This window comes from Microcaecilia unicolor, chromosome 4 (genome assembly GCF_901765095.1).
Source record: "Microcaecilia unicolor chromosome 4, aMicUni1.1, whole genome shotgun sequence".
NCBI lineage: Eukaryota > Metazoa > Chordata > Amphibia > Gymnophiona > Siphonopidae > Microcaecilia > Microcaecilia unicolor.
This window is the reverse complement of record NC_044034.1, coordinates 171,579,582-171,601,088: the sequence shown is the minus strand read 5'-3', so window position 1 is coordinate 171,601,088 and position 21,507 is coordinate 171,579,582. Positions and strand designations below refer to the sequence as shown.

The window sequence follows — 21,507 nt, the reverse complement described above, 5'->3', positions numbered from 1 at the left end:
AAATGTCATACCCAGCTCCAACACAGCAGTATGCAGGTCCCTGGAGCAGTTGTTAGTGGGTGCAGTGGACTTCAGGCAGGTGGACCCAGGCCCAACCCCCCCTACCTGTTACACTTGTGGTGGTAAATGGGAGCCCTCCAAACCGCCCCCAAAACCCACTGTAGGTGCCCCCCTTCAGCCATAAGGGCTATGGTAATAGTGTAGAGTTGTGGGGAGTGGGTTTTGGGGGGAGGGGATTTAAGGGGCTCAGCACCCAAGGGATGGGAGCTATGCACCCGGGAGCAATTTCTGAAGTCCACTGCAGTACCCCCTAGGGTGCCCGGTTGGTGTCCTGGCATGTAAGGGGGACCAGTGCACTACGAATCCTGGCCCCTCCCATGACCCAATGCCTTGGATTTGTTCGTTTTTGAGCTGGGCGCCTTCGGTTTCCATTATCGCTGAAAAACGAAACCGCCCAGCTCAAATCCGCACAAATCCGTTGCATTTGCCGGGCACAAACCGTATTATCAAAAAAAAAGATGGACGCCCATTTTTTTCAAAAATACGGTGTGTCCCGCCCCTTCACATACCTGTTCTTGGACATAAACGCCCATGGAGATGGGTGTTCACGTTCGATTATGCCCCTCTAAGGGACTCAATGTCAAAGCACTTAGAGTAACAAAGTTCCATAGGTTACTAGGTGCTTTGAAAATACGCCTCTAAGACTCTTCAAAGCACTGCTAGTTCAGCAGAAGCTCGCAAAATATTTATAAAAGACCTACAGATGGGAATTACTAGTGAGGTAGTTAAATTGGCTGATGACACAAAGTTATTCAAAGTCATTAAATCACAGGAGGATTGTGAAAAATTACAAGAGGACCATACGAGACTAGGAGACTGGTCATCTAAATGGCAGATGACGTTTAATGTGAGCAAGTGCAAAGTGATGCATGTGGGAAAGAGGAATCCGAATTATAGCTACATCATGCAAGGTTCCACATCAGGAGTCACCGACCAAGAAAGGGATCTAGGTGTCGTCGTTGATGATACGTTGAAACCTTCTGCTCAGTGTGCTGCTGCTGCGGCTAAAAAAGCAAATAGAATGTTAGGTATTATTAGGAAAGGAATGGAAAACAAAAATGAGGATGTTATAATGCCTTTGTATCGCTCCATGGTGCGACTGCACCTTGAATATTGTGTTCAATTCTGGTCAACGCATCTCAAAAAAATATAGCGGAATTAGAAAAGGTGCAGAGAAGGGCGATGAAAATGATAAAGGGGATGGGATGACTTCCCTATGAGGAAAGGCTGAAGTGCTTAGGGCTCTTCAGCTTGGAGAAACGACGGCTGAGGGGAGATATGATGGAGGTCTATATAATAATGAGTGGAGTGGAATGGGCAGACATGAAGTGTGTGTTTACGCTTTCCAAAAATACTAGGACTATTTGTAGTTAAATTTCACTTTGCTGATTGAACAAACCGTAAAAGGTAAATCTTTATGAAATTACCTGATGAAAGAATTTGACCTCAGGCTTCCTCTTCTTTTTAGTCTTCCTCATCTCCTAAAGTGAGTATTGAGCAATTACATGGCATGAATCTTTCTCTGTGGCCCCTTCCAGGTGTGTTCTCTGGACATCCTGGGCTCTTTTTACAACATTCTCTTTGTTTCTTCAATGCATTTGAAAATAAGCCTGCTCCATGATCAAAGGAAATGCATTTCAAATAGGCTTGCTTTTCTGAAGTAGGCTGTGAAAACTGTAAGGCTGTTTATAGCTGTTCTGCATGCTAGGGGTCCTTTTACTAAGCTGTGCTATAAAGTGGCCAGCAGTAGTTTCCCTCATGCTCTAGTCACTTTTTAGTTTGGCTTTAAAATGGCTGAATTTCTATTTTTGCCATTAATGGCCATGTGCTAGTTGTCAAATTAGCATGCAGCAATTACCACCTGAGCCCTTACTGCCACCTATTTAGAAGACAGTAAGGGCTTATGTGCTACTCATGCAGTAATCAGGCAGCATACGACAATGTGCCCATGCTGCCTAATTACCACTGGGCATGCCTACTCCCCACCCCCACGCTAGAAAATAAAAATGATTTCTAGCGTGGCAAATGGCGTGCAGCAAAGCAGAATTACTGCAGGGCACCTGGGTGTGCCCAGTGATCATGCTGTTTTGCTGCATGCTACCCGTGCAGTAGCCTACCATACATTCATAAAAGGGCCCCTTAGTTTGTAATTTGTATTTTATATTTTGTAAATTGTATTTTGTATTTCTTATCTTTTCATTACTTTTTATTATTTATTTTTTTAGGGCAGCATTTGTAAGCACAATTAACAGTATGTTATTTATTTACTAGTAAAAAAGGCCTGTTTCTGACACAAATGAAACGGGCGCTAGCAAGGTTTTCCTCGGAGTGTGTATGTTTGGGAGAGTGTATGTGAGAGTGACTGTGAGAGAGAGAGAGTGAAAGTGCGAGTGTGTGTATGTGAGAGAGAGAGAGTGAGTCTGGGTGTGAGTGTGTCTGTGAGAGAGTGTGTGTGTGAGAATGAGAGTGTGTGCAAGTGCGTATGTGAGACACAGTGTGAGAGAGAGTGTGTTTCACACAGATACAGTGTGTGCGAGAGAGAGTGTGTGTGAGACACAGATTCTCTGTGAGACAGAGTGTATGAGACCAAGCGAGTGTGTGAGTGACTGTGTGACACATAGACAGTGAATGTGATACACTGTGAGACATAGAGTGTGTGAGAGTGAGAGACAGAAAGACATTGTCTGTGAGAGAGAGAGAGAGAGTGTGTGAGGGAGAGAGAGAGTGTGTGTGTGTGACAGAGATACCTCCCTCCCTCTCTCTCTCTCTGGTGTCAGGCCCCCCCTCTCTCTCTGGTGTCTGAGGGGGAGAGAGAGAGTGTGTAGGGGGGTGGGGGGGGGATGTGTTGGGGGGGGGGGGGGGAAGTTCAGCTTGGAAGAAGAGGGGTGTGGGTAGGGTTACCATATGGCTCCAGAAAAAGGAGGACGGATTGAGCCAGCCGGGTTTTACTTCCATTGCTTTCAATGGAAGTAATTGAGCCAGTCGGGTTTTACTTCCATTGCTTTGGCAATGGAAGTAAAACTCGGCTGGCTCAATCCATCCTCCTTTTTCTGGAGCCATATGGTAGCCCTAGGTGTGGGGGGTTCAGGAAGCGCTGCCAGATGTGAGTGAGAGTGAGAGTGTGTGTGTGTGTGTGTGTGGGGGGGGGGGGGGTTCAGGAAGCGATGCCAGATGACAGAGTGAGTGAGTGTATGTGTGTGTGGGGGCAGGGGGTTCAGGAAGCGCTGCCAGATAAGAGAGTGAGTGTGTGTGTGGGGGGGGGGAGGCGGTTTATCAAGCGTTTCCACATGAGAGTGAGTTTGTGTGTGTGTGTGTGGGGGGGGGGGGGTTCAGGAACCGCTGCCAGATGAGAGAATGAGTGTGTGTGTGTGTGTGGGGGGGGGGGTTCAGAAACCGCTGCCAGATGAGTGAGTGAGTGTGTGTGTGGGGGGCAGGGGTTTCAGGAAGCGCTGCCAGATCAGAGAGTGTGTGTGTGTGTGGTGGGGGGGGGGGTTGCCAGATGAGTGAGTGAGTGTGTGTGGAGGGGGGCAGGGATTTCAGGAAGCGCTGCCAGATGAGAGAGTGAGTGTGTGTGTGTGTGTGTGGGGGGGGGGGGGTTCAGGAACCGCTGCCAGATGAGTGAGTGAGTGTGTGTGGGGGGGGAGGGGGCAGGGGTTTCAAGAAGCGCTGCCAGATGAGAGAGTGAGTGTGTGTGTGTGTTGTATAGTTCAGTTGGGGGGGGGGGGTGGATTCTGCTTGGAAGAACAATGAAGGAAGTGCTGGCAGATTACAGGGGTGTGTTTGTTGAGTGCCGTCACCGCCTCCTCTGCGCGATGCACCCCCCCTGCCATCCTACCCACCGTTGCGTAGTTTTGCTGGCGGGGGACCCAAAATCCCACCAGCAGAAGTCCTGTGTTATCTACTGACTCCGGCGTGATCTTCGGCACTGCTAGCCTGTGCAGAGCGGGGTTCTGTGCGTCTGACGTCCTGCACATGCAGGATGTCAGACGCACAGAAGCCCTGCCTGCAGAGGCCTGCAAAGGCTAGCAATGCCGAAGATCACGCCATAGTCAGAAGACAGGACATGTGCTGGCGGGGTTTCGGGTCCCCCACTGGCAAAGCTACGCGACGGTGGGTGGCTTGGGGGGGGGTTGCGGGAGGGGATGGGTGTTGCACCTCCAGCATTCTGTGGACGGGGCTTCTTTGAAACTCCTTAGCTTTGGTGGGTGGCTTGGGGGGGGGGTGTGCGTGGGGGGGGGTGTTGGACCTCGAACAGTGTGTGGGCGGGGCTTCATTGGGACTCCGGAGCTTTGGAGGTGGTTTCCTTCCAGAGTTTGTCCGTGGGTGGGTCGGGAGGTTGGTAGCCTGCGTTTCCTAGGCAGGGGGAGAAGTAGGGAAACACGCTCCTCCCCCTCCCTGGGTGCGATCCCTTCTTTTAGTTTTCTGTATGTTTTCCGCCCTCGACGTCATGACTTTTGATGCAAGGGCGGGGCACAGAGTCATGGTCAGTGGGGTGGCTTCACCACCATGGAGTCTGAGTGACTTCAGAACGTTGTCTTCAGAACGTTGAGGTGAGTTTTATTATAGTAGATTTGTTCCGTTGTAGCTCCTTGTGACTTTGGGCAATGGAGGGTTAAGTGACTTGCCCATAGTCACAAAAAGCTGCGGGGGGGGGGGGGGGGGGGGGGGGGGGGGAGGGGGGGGGGAGAGAAATAGCATGCCTTTAATCTTGTGATTAAAATTGTAATCGAAAAGCAATCCTAATTTCAAACGCTCTGGAAAATAATTCAGTATCACAGACTTTTTTTCATAAGGTGATTGAAACGTAGAGACATCAGGTTCAACGGTCAGCAGGTTTTTAACAAATGGTAGTTGTACCATTTTAAATACATGCATATTCAGTGCCACTATGAGGGCAATTCCGGAAGTGGTGCTCCAATGCTGCCTGTTGAGAGCCTAGATGCACCAGTCAATGAGTTGAGGCCATTGTTTGGAGATATGCCATGGCCTGCCCATGCTCCACCCATGCATATGCTCTCCTTGCATATATGCTCTACTTTATAGATTATATACTATATACAGTATACCAATATGTGCATATATATAAACCAAAATCGGTGATTGTTTTCTGAAGACCTCAGCCAGGAGGAGTGATGGATCATATATTTATTCCATCAAACCCTTCTATCGTCACTGGTCTTCGTTATTTTTGATCTTTTTCTCTTTTTAATGTTTTTTGACTATCTTTCTTCCTTGTATATAAAGCGCCCAACTTTTCAATTTTATAGGTATTTCAAAACATTTTAATTATTCAGATGAAATTCCTTCACTTATCTTAAATTTGTCGGCTCTATATACACATGTCACTGACGATTATCGGCACTGAAGAGGCATGAAAGTGGCGTGTAGTTCTATGCACCTGTTTCTCGAATTGCCCTGTATGTGTATACTTGTGTGGATTCTACCAGCAAAGAACGTGCGTAAAAGACCGGAAATACCACTATTTTATGTACCTTTCTGCTGCCTTAAACTAGGTGCTCATTAACAAATTACCCCCTTTCCCCCAGATTCTATATATGCGCTTTGAGTTGCATACACAAATTTGGATGCACTTCCAATTTGCTTGTGCAACTTAAACGGTTTGGTTTGATATGACGGTTGAAATGGAGGGCGGCCACTCAAAACTCAAAGTCCTGGATTTCAAGCGTGCTGACTTTAGTAAAATGGGGGAATACCTGAGGAAGGAACTGAGGGGCTGGGAGGACGAACGAGAAGTGGAAGGACAGTGGTCGAAGCTGAAAGAAGCTATAAATAGGGCCACAAACCTTTATGTAAGGAGAGTAAATAAAAGCAAGAGAAAAAGGAAACCAATATGGTTCTCCAAGCAAGTGGCCGAGAAAATAAAGGCCAAAGAGTTGATGTTCCTGAAATACAGAAAAACTCAAGAAGAGGAACACGGAGAGGAATACCGGATGAAACTGAAAGAAGCCCAGAGAGAGATACGTCTGGCGAAAGCAGAAGAAAAAATGGCTAGAAAGGTAAGGAGGAATGACAAAAATTTCTTCAGATATATTAGTGAAAGGAGGAAGACTAAAAAAGGAATTGTGAGACTGAAAGATGCTGCGAACCGCTATGTAGATAGTGATGAAGAAAAAGCTAATTTGCTAAATAGATACTTTTGTTCTGTTTTCACTGAAGAAAATCCTGGAGAAGGACTGCGATTGACTGGCAAAAGTACAAATGAGAATGGAGTGGATACAGAACCGTTCATGGAAGAGAGTGTGTATGAACAACTTGAAAAGCTAAAGGTGGACAAAGCCATGGGACTGGACGGGATCCACCCCAGGATATTGAAGGAGCTCAGAGAGGTTCTGGCGGGTCCTCTTAAAGATTTGTTTAATAAATCCTTGGAGACGGGAGAGATTCCAGGGGAATGGAGAACAGCGGAGGTGGTCCCTCTTCACAAAAGTGGTGATATGGAAGAAGCTGGAAACTACAGGCCGGTAAGCCTCACTTTGGTTATTGGAAAAGTAATGGAAGCGATGCTGAAGGAAAGGATAGTGAATTTCCTGGAAGCCAATAAGTTGCAGGATCCGAGACAACATGGTTTTACCAAAGGTAAATCGTGTCAAACGAATCTCATTGAATTCTTTGACTGGGTGACCAGAGAATTGAATCAGGGACGTGCTATAGATGTAATCTACTTAGATTTCAGCAAAGCTTTTGACACGGTTCCCCACAGGAGGCTCTTGAATAAACTTGACAGACTGAAGATAGGACCCGACATGGTGAACTGGATTAGGAACTGGTTGACGGAATTCGCTCGGATGAGGGAAAGGTGAGTAGTGGAGTGCCTCAGAGATCGGTGCTGGGGCCGATTCTGTTCAATATATTTGTGAATGACATTGCCGAAGGGTTAGACGGTAAAGTTTGCCTTTTTGTGGATGATACTAAGATTTGTAACAGAGTAGACACCCGGGAGGGAGTGGAAAACATGAAAAAGGATCTGTGGAAGCTAGAAGAATGGTCTAAGCTTTGGCAATTAAAATTCAATGCAAAGAAATGCAAAGTGATGCACTTAGGGAGTAGAAATCCATGGGAGAGGTATGTGTTAGGCGGTGAGAGTCTGATATGTATGGACGGGGAGAGGGATCTTGGGTTGATAGTATCTGAGGATCTGAAGGCGACAAAACAGTGTGACAAGGCGGTGGCCATAGCTGGGAGGTTGCTAGGCTGTATAGAGAGAGGTGTGACCAGCAGAAGAAAAGAGGTTTTAATGCCCCTGTGTAAGTTGTTGGTGAGGCCCCACCTGGAGTATTGTGTTCAGTTTTGGAGGCTGTATCTTGCTAAGGATGTAAAAAGAATTGAAGCAGTGCAAAGAAAAGCTACAAGAATGGTATGGGATTTGCGTTACAAGACGTATGAGGAGAGACAAAACAAGATGGGTGTCCATCTTTCGTTTCAATAATACGGTCGGGGACGCCCAAATCTCAACATTTAGGTCGACCTAAGAGATGGTTGACCTAAATGTTGAGATGGTCGCCCTTAGAGAGGGATGACCTCGGTTTTCGCCGATAATGGAAACCAAGGATGCCCATCTCAAAAATGACCAAATCCAAGCCTTTTGGTTGTGGGAGGAGCCAGCATTCGTAGTGCACTGGTCCCCCTCACATGCCAGGACACCAACCGGGCACCCTAGGGGGTACTGCAGTGGACTTCAGAAATTGCTCCCAGGTGCATAGCTCCCTTACCTTCGGTGCTGAGCCCCCCAACCCCCCCCCCAAAACCCACTCCCCACAACTGAACACAACTACCATAGCCCTAAGGGGTGAAGGGGGGCACCTAGATGTGGGTACAGTGAGTTTCGGGTGGGTTTTGGAGGGCTCACATTTACCACCACAAGTGTAACATGTAGGGGGGGATGGGCCTGGGTCCACCTGCCTGAAGTGCACTGCACCCACTAAAAACTGCTCCAGGGACCTGCATAGTGCACCGATAACTGGGCAATAATAGGCAATTATTGGCACTAATTGCAATAATTAGAATTTACATGCGCATCCTTTTAGGTGTATTCTACAAAGATATGCATGTAAATTCTAGTGTGTGGATCTAAAAAGGGGGTGTGGCCATGGAAGTAGCATGGGTGGGTCAGGGGCAATCCTAAAATTTATGCATCTTGTTATAGAATTAGCGGGATCTGCACCTAATTTACACATGGGGATTCACACCAGTTTTTCATTGGCATAAATGGTCATGGCCAAATGTAGTCGCGGTTTCTGGCACTAAACACTATTCTATAAGCCACGCCTAACTGTAAGCATGATTGATAGAATAGCAGTAAGTGCTATTTTTTTTGTGCCAACTAGTCCTTAGTGATAAGTGCTAAACACATCAATTCCTTTGAATATTGACCCAGCAGGGTATGATGGCAGTGAAAGACCTCAAAGCCCATCTGGTCTATCCATATTCTCTTTCCATTGCATACCATAGACTACTTGAACTCTGGCTTTTTCCTTTAACGCGGAGTCTTCTGTGCCTGTCCAGCATTGTGTTAAGTCCTGATACTGGGAGGCTGCTCAGTGCCTCCATCATCCTTTCCTTAAAGAAATATTTCCCTATGGAATTTTGGAAACTGTCCTCTTTCACTACCTTTTGATTTGTAACTTCTTTCCACTGAAAAATGACCTGCTTCTCAAGCATCTCCTTCTAGACTTTTGAGACATTTGAAATGTCAATGTGAGAAGGGAGCCAGAAAATGTTCATTTTGTGTCTTCTACTATGATGACACAAGCAATGGGGGAGGGGGAGGGAAGAGAACCCCAAACAAAATGGAAATCCCCCAAATGACATGGGAAAGGATATGAAATAAAAATGACAGTGCACTCCATTTAAGTGAACGTCGGATAAGCGCATGCTCTGTTTAACTGCATGCTGTACTTCGGTCCCGTTTTTGGCACCATCAATTTCTATGGGGACAAGCTTCGGTTTAGCGCACCACTGATAAGTGCAAGATTCGCTTATATGCATGGTTCAAGACCGCTCCTCTGCAGGAAAGACTCCGCATAAGCGTGCACATGGAATATGGAAGCCGATTGGTGCGTGACAACCAACAAGATTTCAAATTTACTGCCTCTTTAACTGCCACAGGCAGAATAAGTGAAAGAATGTTGTTAGGGCGTACACTGGGGTCGTCGTTGTGGCGAAACTGTAAGACTTTAACACTGGCTGAATGAATAGAAGTTCTTAAAAAATTAGAAAACAAACAAAGTCAAGCATCTATTGCTAAAGAATATAGTGTCAATCCCAGTCAAATTTCACATGTCTTGAAGCAGAAAGACCAGCTTCTGGAAGACTGGCAAAACAATACAAATCCACAATAGAAACGAAAATGGGCGGGAAAAGCTGAGGAGGTAGAAGATGCTCTTCAGTGGTTTTCTCGAGTCAGGAGCAGACAGTTTCCTGTCAGAGGTCCACTGCTTATGGAGAAAGCTAACCAGCTAGCTGAAAGTCTTGGACTAACTGAATTCAAAGCCACTGTTGGATGGTTGGAAAGATGGAAGGAGAGGAACAGCATAAAATTCAAGAAACAGCATGGTGAGAAACAAGACGCTGATGACTTTGGTGCTGAAAATTGGGTGGTTTCACTTCTTCCTACCATCTTGAACAAGTTTGCACCTCGTGACATTTTCAATGCTGACGAAAATGGTCTCTACTGGCGAGCGATTCCTGATGGAACACCTGCATTCAAACATGCCGAAACTACTGGAGGTAAAACATCGAAGGACTGACTGACAATCCTCCTTTGCTGCAATATGGATGGGAGTGAGAAGTTGGAACCCCTCATCAATGGAAAGAGCAAACAGCCCCGTTGCTTCAAGAAAGTTAAGCGACTTCCTGTGTCATACGAGGCTAATGCAAATTCATGGATGACTGGGGAAATTTGGAAGCAGTGGCTAAAGAAGTTAGACATTAGAATGCGGGCACAAAAGCGTCAGATTTTGTTGCTTTGTGATAATTGTGCTGCACACAGGGATGATGTCAGGCTGTCTAACGCCAAGGTGGTCTTCCTGCCACCAAACACTACCTCTCTGATCCAACCTATGGATCAGGGCATAATAGCCAATTTCAAACAACATTATCGGGCTCTTGTGCTACGTCGTGTGATGAGCGTTATGGATGACCAGACTGGCAAGGACAAACGTGCTGTTGAACTGGCTCATAATCTATCACTGTTGGATTCCCTACATATGCAGAAAGAAGCCTGGAATCATGTTACACAGGCAACCATTGTGAACTGCTACAAGCGGGCAAGCTTTGTTAAGGATGTGGAGAGGGACGAAACAGATGCAGCTGTTGCAAACGCATCAGATAAACAGGTTATTGGCATCCCAGCCGGTGTTACTGAAGAGGAGTTCCATCGCTACGCAGCTGTTGATTACGATCTACAAACAGCTGAAGACAGCACTGATGTCGAGATATGCGCCTGCACGCAGGCAACAATGGTTGATGATGGAACAGATGAAGAAATGAGCAGCGAGGCACATGCTGACAAAATTCAACAACCTTCCCCTGTCACTTTTGCAAGAACGCTGGAGAGTCTCAACACCTTGCGGGCTCTCTGGAGGCCACTGGATGTCAGTGCTATGACAGTTTTTACCGTCTGGCAGACGTAGTCTATGGAACTCACAGACCCAAGAGTGTACAGAGGACTATAACTGGTTACTTCAAGCAAGCCTAATGTCAGTTAACTGAGACTGTATACTGTATATATAATAATAAACAGTACTGTACATATGTTTATCAGATGTCAAGCTTCTTTGGGTCACAACGGTTAAGTGCATGCTCTGGTTAACTGCATGCATTTCTTTGGTCCCAGACCCTTGCACTTAAGCGGATTGCACTGTTTCGGGTTGCCCATCCCTAGTATCAAGCCCTTAGGGGAAACTTCTTCAGCCCTGTACATTTTTTTTGTTACATTTGTACCCCTCACTTTCCCACTCATAGCAGGTTCAATGCGGCTTACATATTATATAGAGGTACTTATTTATACCTGGGGCAATGGAGGGTTAAGTGACTTGCCCAGAGTCACAAGAAGCTGCCTGTGCCTGTAGTCCACCCCACTAACCACTAGGCCACTCCTCCACATCCTCAATTAACTCTGGGACCCCTAGACCTCACTCCAAGACTTTGATAACGTGAACAACCATGATTGCCTCAATATTATCTCTCTCAGAACAATGCTATTAAAATGCATAATTGGACACCATACTTACAGGATGAGGGCAATTTGCAAAGCTATTTACCTGGGTAAATGGGCTATTTGAAACTGCCTGCTCTCTCTCTCTCTCTCTCTCTCTCTCTCTCTCTCTCTCTCCACCCCCCCTCTCTGTGGGTTAAAGTATGTGCTAATTGTTCTTTGAATTTCTGTGGCTGTCAAGACCTATTGCTTTGCTTTCACTGAAGCTGCTATTTGCCACCCCCAGAGCTGCCGCCCTAGCTTAGTCAGCCCTGACTAAGATTTGGCAATTGATGCTATGCTCATGAGTTTCGAATTTGGCTTATTTCACTCTTCTTTTCTCTGTGTATTATCTTGTGTTCAATATAGGCTTCTGTATTTCTCAGTGTAAACTTCTTGGAGGGAATGTCACAAGATGTACCACATCCAGTGCTGTAGGAATCTGTACAAGTGATTATCTTTGTAATGGCTGTCACATGGGCCAATGCAGTAAAGTATGCTAAGCTTTTTACACAGGTTAGGTCAGCTTTTGTGAACAATTTTGTGTGCACCCTATGTAGAAATGAGTTTTGTGTATGAGCTAAACTGTGTGTGAAGCCTCAGGTAGACAGTGCACAACATATTTAAATCTATGCTAATGAAGCTGTTAGCAGTTCTGCTCAGATGCAGATGTGTGCTTACCGCAGGTTAGACTGCAGTACCAGGTGTCCCACAGTAGTTTTTGCATGTTTACACGCTACCCACATGCTAAAAAATAAAATGTATGGGTGCGGAGGATGGGCACAGCTATGCTAATTGTTTAGCGCATGGGCACTGCCATACACTAACTGATTAGTGCAGGATTAGTGCATGAGCCCTTATTACCTACAAAATCGGTGTCAGTAAGTGTACACGTGTGGCCATTATTGCAGAAATAGGAAATTTGGCTATTTACCGGCAGTAAATAGCAAACCATAGCACACAGGAAAGACCCACACTGGGGATAGCACAGACCAGTTTTTAGTGCTCTTAGTTATATTATGTTATACAGGATTAATAACCTGCCTAATCTTCAAATACAGAACTCAAGGCAGGGTGACATAAAAGATACTGTTGTATTTCATCAGGATATAACATCAAATTAAAAAAAAAAAAAAACCTAATACAGGTGCAAAATTAATTAGTTAGAAAATAAGTGTGTTTTTAAAACCTTTCTAAAAACAAATAAATTTGATAGGGAACGAAAATCAGAAGGTAGATCATTCCACAGACGAGCTGCAGATTTATAAGGTCTGTGCCCTGAAGAGCACAGGTACAAATCAAAGTAGGGTATACACAAAAAGTAGCACACATGAGTTGTCTTGTTGGGCAGACTGGATGGACCATGCAGGTCTTTTTCTGCTGTCATCTACTATGTTATGTTTGTAAACCACTTTGTTATGTGTGTCAGGAAAGGTTTGCATTCAGCCTATCTGCATACTGTCTGCTTACAGAACTGGGGAGCAAAATTTGTATATTATGCTTGCATTAGGAAGCCATTCGCTTTAGCATGTGGCTGTAACCCTATGTAACTGAATTGACCCTCATAGATTGTAAATATCTGTATAGGCGAGAAGGAGAAAGGGGGCACAGAAAGCATGAACATATATATAGATTTAATTCCCACCAAATTTATTTTTACAAATCAGTAAAATGTATTTGCTTCTCCTCTGGCTTCTACAAATTAAGATTCTATTTCTAAGAGCCCACTGCCCACTGTTAAAAAAGAGCTTAGTTTAGCCAGTATCAGAGGCACTGAGTGGCTGGGACAAAAATCACTAGTCACATAATTGATATTGAAAAATACCTTCTGAAAATTCATGGGTGAAGGCTCCAAATTACATTTCTAGCAAAGTGTTCTTTTTCTGTAGGTAAAGGAAGTTCTTCATGACCTGCATTTTGATTATGGATCCTTATTTGCAATATACATCATTCTGTTGTTCTGTGCCCCACAATGAAAGGAGGGAAAAAGGCATCTGTGAAAGAGTGATTTGTGAGCTCAAGTGGCCTCTTCTCTATTCATATATCTAGAAGCTCAGGCAAGCTTTCCTGGGAGTCTGTAATGGATCTTATTGATAGGCTAATTGAGTTTTGGAATAGTCTAATTGTGTTGGGGGATTGACTGAGGTGTTTTTTGTGTGTATCAGACAAACAAGTGCACGGGTCCCAGTGTTAAACCATGTAAACTAAGATTAACAGGAACCCAGGGAGAGCAAATAGCAGGGTTGCTCTGGGACAGAACAAAAAGGAACTTTTGGGGGGAGTTGGTGGGGGGGGGGGGGGGGGGGGGAACTCATGGACTGATGGATCACTCAGCTGTAGTCTGCATTTGCCCATCCGGCACAGAGCCATTACTGCTATTGTGGACTCTACAGGAACTGACTGACTCAGGTTAGGTGAGCCCTACAGTCCATTTCCACTATCATTTTCTCCTTCCTCTTTGAATGCTGCAACATTTTGGTCTTATTTTCTACCTCCCTAACACTGCAAATAGTTTGGTTTATTTTTAATAAATTAAAAGATTTACTGTGTTGCCAATGAGGAGGTAGGTGCTGAAAATCTCGCTGATAAAACATTTAAAATCAGTGAGTTGCATCGCTGAGAGGCAACTAGTACAAGATATAATTGTGTGGGATTAATGTGATGTTAGAATGTTCTAGAACCCGTATGTGTAACTGCCTGACATGCCCCTCCCAGATCCATACCTCCTTGGAGTTCCATGCTCTGGAATTTGAGTAGCCTAGTGGTTAATGCAGCGGGCTTTCATCCTGGTGATGTGGGTTCCATTCCCACTGCAGCTCCTTGAGACCTTGGGTGAGTCACTTAACCCTCCATTGCCCCAGGTACAAACTTAGATTGTGAGCCCTCTAGGGACAAAGTACCTGCATATAATGTGTACAGTTCTGGTGAGTCTAGTAGTGCTATAAAAATGATAAGTAATAGTAACATAGAATATCAACTAAGGGTGGTTTTGCACACAACTACCAATTATAGCCAACAATTGGTTCAGACCAATTAGCATCTAATTAATCTATAGTTATCAGTACAACTAGTCTTATTCTATAAATTGTGTGTGCATTTTTCAGTCCTAGTTTGTTTGTTTGTTTGTTTATTTATCTGCAATAATTTTCTATACTGCTCTAGCTGACTGGCAGAACAGAGTGCGGTGTACAGGCTAAAAATAGGAAACCAGGAAAGACCGCATCTCGAATATTGTGTTCAATTCCTGGTCACCACATCTCAAAAAAGATATAGTGGAATTAGAAAAGGTACAGAGAAGGATGACGAAAATGATAAAGGGGATGGGATGACTTCCCTATGAGGAAAGGCTGAAGCGGCTAGGGCTCTACAGCTTGGAGAAAAGATGGCTGAGGGGAGATATGATAGAGGTCTATAAAATAATGAGTGGAGTGGAATGGAATGGGTGGATGTGAATCCTTGTTTACTCTTTCCAAAAATACTAGGAATAGGGGGCATGTAATGAAGCTAAAAAGTAGTAAATTTAAAACGAATCAGAGAAAAGTTTTCTTCACCAACGTGTAATTAAACTCTGAAGTTCATTGCCAGAGAATGTGGTAAAGGCGTTTAGCTTAGCGGGGTGTAAAAAAAGGTTTGGATGGCTTCCTAAAAGAAAAGACCATAGACCATTATTAAAATGGACTTGTGGAAAATCCACTGCTTATATCTAGGATAAGCAGCATAAAATGTATTGTACTTTTTTGAGCTCTTGCCAGGTACTTGTGATCTGGATTGGCCACTGTTGGAAACAGGATGCTGGGCTTGATGGAACTTCAGTCTGTCCCAGTATGGCAATACATATGTTCTTATGTAACTCCATTAATGTATAAGAAAGCAGGGTGTTTAGAGACATATGCATTGTAAAAAGAGGGTAAAGCAAACAAACAAAAGACGGACAGGGTAGAAGGGTAACACTGATAATTTCTGCAACCTGTTTCACCAAAAGCTAAGCGAAAAAGCCAGCTTATGAAGCATCCAACAACATTCACAGCTGTGATGCATGTAACACTACAGTTCATAACTGAACAAAAAAAAAATCCTTTACATCATTCATTATTGCTGCAAATGATACAAAGAAAATGCACACACCGTAGTGATGACTGCTGGGTAAGGAACAATAGACCTGCGACATTTCCAGTTGGGGCTAGTGGCAGCAGTGATCATTGTGGGTAATGGCTAGTCAGCAATTTGGGCATGCAACTTTCTAGAATTAGAAGAATTACGCTGGAGCATTTTGAGTGATTTTTGCTGGCAGGATCTGAATAATGCCTTTGGAAAAACAGCAGCTTAAGAAAAAAGTGTAATATCTTTCAGCAATTAGTCTGAATGTTCCTATGAGATATAATCCTTCCGCAACACTCTCTGCTTAAGGCACAGGTGGGAATGAGTCCCCAAGGCTCCTGATGGTTAGAACAAAATGCAAAATGCTGAACTTAGCAACAGATTGAGAATTCAACTACTGGCCGTAGGTTCTGTCTAGCTTTTTCGAAATGGAATTTTCTATTACATTGTGTACTAACCCTCTAATTCTATATAGGGCACCGAAAGGTAGGTGTTGATTAAGTGCCTAATATTTATTTATTTTTATTTATTTATGTATTAGGATTTATTTACCGCCTTTTTAAAGGAATTCACTCAAGGCTGTGTACAGTAAGACTAGATCAAACATGAGCAATAGGCAAGTAGAGCAGTAAAAAAATTCAAAAACAATACAAAGTATGGCATGGTATACTACTTACAATGTCAAAACAATACATAATAAAAAAACATTTTAATTCATAGTGAAGGGTGCTCAGATGGAAGTTAAGGGCCAAAACAGGATGAAAACAGCAGTTAGGTGCCTAAGGCGTTCATTTTTGAATGAGATAAACATCTAAAAAGTGGCATAAAACAGCATTTGGATGTTTTTCTCACCAAAATGTCCAAATCAGTATTTTTGAAACTCATATTCCGTATGTTTTTCTATGCAGTTTGTCTACAGTATATCCAAATCACAAGGGGATGTGTTAAGGGTGGGATTTGGACATTCCTAGCACTTGGACATTTTTCTGCCACAATGGAACTAAACCAAAACATCCAGGACTAAAACTAAGACATTTTGAGCTAGACCTGTTCTAACAATGACTAAGCCACAAAAAAGTGCTCTAAATGACCAGATGACCACTGGTGGAATAATGGAAAAAAGAAGGGCGTCCCTGACAAGCATTTGGCCGACTTTACTTGGTCCCTTTTTGTTCACGACCAAGCCTTGAAAAGGTGCCTGAATTGACCAGATGACCACTGGAGGGAATCAGGGATGACCTCCCCTTACTCCCCCAGTGGTCACCAACCCCCTCCCACCCAAAAAAAAAAAAAAAGAAAAACATTTTTTTGCCAGCCTCTATGCCAGCCTCAAATGTCATACCCAGCTCCATCACAGCACTATGCAGGTCCCTGGAGCAGTTTTTAGTGGGTACTGCAGTGCACTTCAGGCAGGCGGACCCAGGCCCATCCCACCCTATCTGTTACACTTGTGGTGGTAAATGGGAGCCCTCCAAAACCCACCCGAAACCCACTGTACCCACATCTAGGTGTCCCCCGTTACCCTTTAAGGGCTATGGTAGTGTTGTACAGTTGTGGGTTTTGGGGATGTTGGGGGGCTCAGCACCCAAGGTAAGGGTGCACCTGGGAACAATTTGTGAAGTCCACTGCAGTGCCCCCTAGGGTGCCCGGTTGGTGTCCTGGCATGTGAGGGGGACCAGTGCTCTACAAATGCTGGCTCCTCCCATGACGAAATGGCTTGGATTTGGCCGGTTTTGAGATGGCCGTCCTTAGTTTCCATTATCGGCGAAAACCAATGGCAGCCATCTCTAAGGTCGACCCAAATGTTGAGATTTGGCCGTCCTCGACCGTGTTATCGAAACGAAAGATGGCCAGCCATCTTGTTTCGATAATACGGTCAGGAACGCCGCTTTATGGGGCCGTCCTTAGAGATGGCCACCCTTATAGATGGGCGTCCCCGTTCGATTATGCCCTTCCACGTTTAAACACCCCTTGTGCTGGTAAAAGTACATTTACTTGTAAGTATTCACCCCAAAATGCCAGCAAGGCACCTAAGCAGCATTCTGTAGTAGTGCACATAAGCTGCACAGGGCATCTTGGGCAAGTCACTTAACCCTCCACTGCCTTAGGTACAATATTAGATTGTGAACCCTCCAGGGACAGGGAAATACCTAGTGTGCCTTAATGTAACTCACCTTCAGCTACTAATGAAAAAGGTGTGAGCAAAATCCAAATAAATAATAAATGCCAGGGGATGCATGCATGGGCGAAGCATGGATAGGACACAGAGCTGCCTCCCACTTATGGCCCTTGCGATAATTTCATTTTTGTTGCGTGTCCGCTACGTGCTTCTGAAAAAATATTTTTTATTTTCTGGTGTGCGTCAGCCATGCACGCCAAGTGGCATTTTGTACCAAATAGGTCATTACCGCCCAGTTACCGTGTGAGACTTTACCACTAGGTCAATGGCTGGTGGTAAGGTCTCAGACCCAAAATGGACGCACGGCAATTTTCATTTTGCTGCATGTCCATTTTCGACAAAAATTAAAACAAAGGTCTTTTTTATAGGTGTGCTGAAAAATGATTCTGTGTGCGCCCAAAACCCGCGCCTACACTACCGCAGCCTATTTTTCAGCACACTTTAGTAAAAGATCGTAAACCCTTAGGGATAGGAAAAATCCATGCTCTGCCTGAACGCAACTCCCCTGAAGGAGTTCTAAACACTACTACTACTTATCATTTCTATAGCGCTACAAGACGTACGCAGCGCTGTACGCTTGAACATGAAGAGACAGTCCCTGCTCGACAGAGCTTGCAATCTAATTAGGACAGACAAAAGTGGTAAAAAGAATTATACAGTGCAGTAGAGAAATAAAAATGAAAGGATTCTGGTGAAAAACACGTCTTTCCTATCACACACTTCTATTATTTACATATATAACTGGGGTTTACTAACTACCTTTATGAAGAGATTCACCCAATTCCGGAAGAGAGACGAATGCAATTGAATTGTTATCCAACTTATTGCTTAAATAATATGTACTTCTTCTTGCCAAGCACTGGGTACTTCTTTGGGGGGATGGGGTTATGCAAATGAGGAATCGGGGGCTGAGTGGGCAATGCCATTCTAAATAAGCCTAGTGGAAACAATAGAAGTCCCTGCAACTAAAAGTTTGGCACTGTGCTGTAAGCGTTGCATGATTTTTCCATTAAAACTGAGTGCTGACAGTGCAGAGAGGTAAATAGTGATTTAAGTGGCAAGGCGGTGGAGAGAATTATATGCATCTACCGTAATTTCATACATGTAAGCCTTTTACTCTTAAGGTAGTCTGCAGAGCTGGCTTTTTTTTTTTTTTTAATCCTGACGGCCGGGGGTGGGGAAATGTTGCAAAGTCTGCAGGAGCTAAAGGGGCAGGCAATGCATGTGATCAGCGGGAAGGAAAAGCTGCCAGCCGGGGCAGTGCAGAGGGAGAAAGAGAGAGGCACTGCCACGGGCAGGAGGATCCCAGCAGGGAGCGAAGCCTCAAACCACACACCGCGCCAAACCAGACTGCGTTTTCCTTTAGAGCGCTTTAGAAGCCTTTTTGACTTCAGACCTTACAGACGGGTTGAAATCTGAATTTACTGGGTGCGTTTGTGCTGTTGCTTCCAAGCCACCTGTGAGAAGAGAGAAACTTTGAGCAGGATAGCTGGCTTTTTTTTTTCCTCGGGTCTCCTACGAAGCTTTTCTCCACACCTGTCCGACCAGCCTGTTTTGACTTTGCTCTGCCTCCCGGGCAGTTCGTTCCCCTTGGAAAAGCTCAGATGGAGAAGGAGGAGTGCAAAATCTCCGTGTGGCTTTGCCAGGAAGAGAAACTGGTCTCGGGGCTGACCAGACGCACCACCTGCTCGGATGTGGTCCAGGTTCTCCTGGACGATCACAACCAGAACCATCAGACGGAGAGCGGGGCCAGAGCTATGCTCTCGGGACCTCCCCGGTCGTACTGCATGGTGGAGAAATGGAGGGGCTTCGAAAGGATCTTACCCAACAAAACCAAGATCCTAAGACTCTGGACGGCTTGGGGAGAGGAGCAGGAGAACGTGCGCTTCGTACTGGTGAGGAGCGAGGCTTCCCTGCCCAACAATGGACCCAGGAGCGCCGAGGCACGGGTGGTTCCGAGCAAAGAGAGTCCCTGCAACTTGAAAGGGGCAGCCAGGATGGCAATGACCCTCACCCAAGAGAAGCAACGCAGGGTGGTGAGGAAAGCGTTTCGGAAACTGGCCAAAATCAACAAGAAGCGACAGGAGGCTCTGCCGAAAGATTCGTCTTCGGTGGAGAGAATGGAAACTTTGGTGCACTTGGTGCTGTCCCAGGATCACACCATCCGCCAGCAGATCCAAAGGATTAAAGAGCTGGACAGGGAGATCGACAGGTACGAAGCGAAAATTCACTTTGACAGAATGAAGAGGCACGGGGTGAACTACGTGCAAGACACCTATTTGGAGGGTGCCAGCCCCGAAAAAGGGGGGTCCGGGAGGGAGCACGATCCAGACGGGGGAGCGGAGGCGCTCGCTGTGCTCGAGGAGTATGCCAAAAAGTGCCAGGAGGTCATCGAGCTGCACGAGCGACTTTCGGAGCAGGAGCAACTGCAGGAGCGAATGGCAGCCGAAATCGAGGAGGAACTGAATCAGAGGTGGATGGACCGACGCAAGGAGGAGCTGGCAGCCAAGGAGACGGAGTCCTGCGGCAGCCCCCTGGAATTAGGCAGCTCCGGGGACGAGCTGCTCCTGGAGCAGGAGAGGGTCAAAACGCAGCTGAGCACCAGCCTGTACATAGGCCTCCGACTGAACACAGACCTGGAGGCGGTCAGAGGCGACTTGGATTATACACAGAAAGTGTGCGAGGACAAGGAGGCCGAAATGCAGACTTTGTTAGCCACCCTGCAGGCTTTAGAGTCCCCGGACACCCCGGAAGCGGGGGCTGGAGATGGCAGCAGCTGCGGCAGCCCCGTCCCAAGGTCTCCCCCGGACAGCCCCGGGGTTTGGGCCGAGACGGGGGGACTGTGCAAAGAGTGTGAGGCCAACGACGAGGATTCGGACACGGGGCTGAGCTCCATGCACAGCCAGGATTCGGATTCGGTTTCGGTACCGGTATCGCACAGTGAATCACTCGTGTAGACTTCTCTATACAACCCATCAGAAAGCTCAGGGACAGTGGTAGGGGGAGGATGCATTCTCCGCAAGTTTTGCTTAAATTAACAAAAAGAAGTTGCACGCGTTCAAAAAGACTGGTTTGGTTGGAGGAAACACCGTTGTTAGTACTACAGACTGGAACTTGTGATTATGGGGGAAATACCAGTTTACATAGAAACCATATTTCTGTATTTTGTGCTAACAAATGTTCCTCAGGAAGCCACTGCAATCTATTCACTTCTGTAAACGATTTCTTGGCGTTCTTTCCAGTGTCAAAGGTAAATGGCAGCATTTTGAATGGAAGGAGTTACCTGTACCATGCGTTTAAAGAATTAAGTACATTTCAGTGGGTTTTATTGCAAAGACGGAATGTTAAGTGCCTAGTTAGTGCTTCTGCAGGAAAGTTACCTTCCTCTAGGAAGTTTGTGGTTAAATGGTAACCTCTGAAGTTTTTTTTTTTAAAGTTTATACTGTAAAATGCAGAAATAAAAGGAAACTTATTTCCACTCCTGACAGAGAGGCCTGTCATCCCTTTTGGACTTGCACATTAATACTTTGGTCTTTTTATTGTATTTAAAATGTCATGAGATGAAGGTTTTGTATTTTATCCAGCTTTGGAATTTACCTGTTTCCCAGCTGGAATCTTTTCAGTTGAAACATTTTGATGAATAAGGATATTAATCCTCTGTTTCTGCAAGGAAAATATGTTTGTGTCTACAAACTCTTCTGTGCTTTGTACCATTTGAAAAACGAATTGGGATTACTGTATTAATCCACTTGGATATGTAAAAATAAGGGTCAACAAACAGTCTGGGCTAATTTAATAAATCTGTAATTAGCTTTCCAGAGCTATGCTCATTTTACAGGTCATGATGAAGGAAGGATAGCTTTGGAAAACTACTCAGGTACTACTGAAAAAGGTGTGAGCAAAATACAGATAAATAAGTCAGTCAGTCAGTTCTATAGAAAGATCTCACCTACTC

At 45.2% G+C, this 21,507-nt stretch overlaps 1 protein-coding gene across 1 annotated transcript; it reads left to right on the top strand.

Annotated features, from left to right (window-relative positions):
• Positions 1-18,822: 18,822 nt before the first annotated feature.
• On the top strand, positions 18,823-20,978 carry RASSF10 (Ras association domain family member 10). Its single transcript, XM_030199494.1, has one exon. It carries the CDS (start codon positions 19,157-19,159, stop codon positions 20,507-20,509), a length of 1,353 nt encoding a protein of 450 aa, XP_030055354.1. The 5' UTR covers positions 18,823-19,156; the 3' UTR covers positions 20,510-20,978.
• Positions 20,979-21,507: the final 529 nt, after the last annotated feature.

Coding starts and splice junctions, on each gene's coding strand:
- RASSF10 (XM_030199494.1), top strand. CDS start 19,157: ATGGAGAAGGAGGAGTGCAAAATCTCCGTGTGGCTTTGCCAGGAAGAG.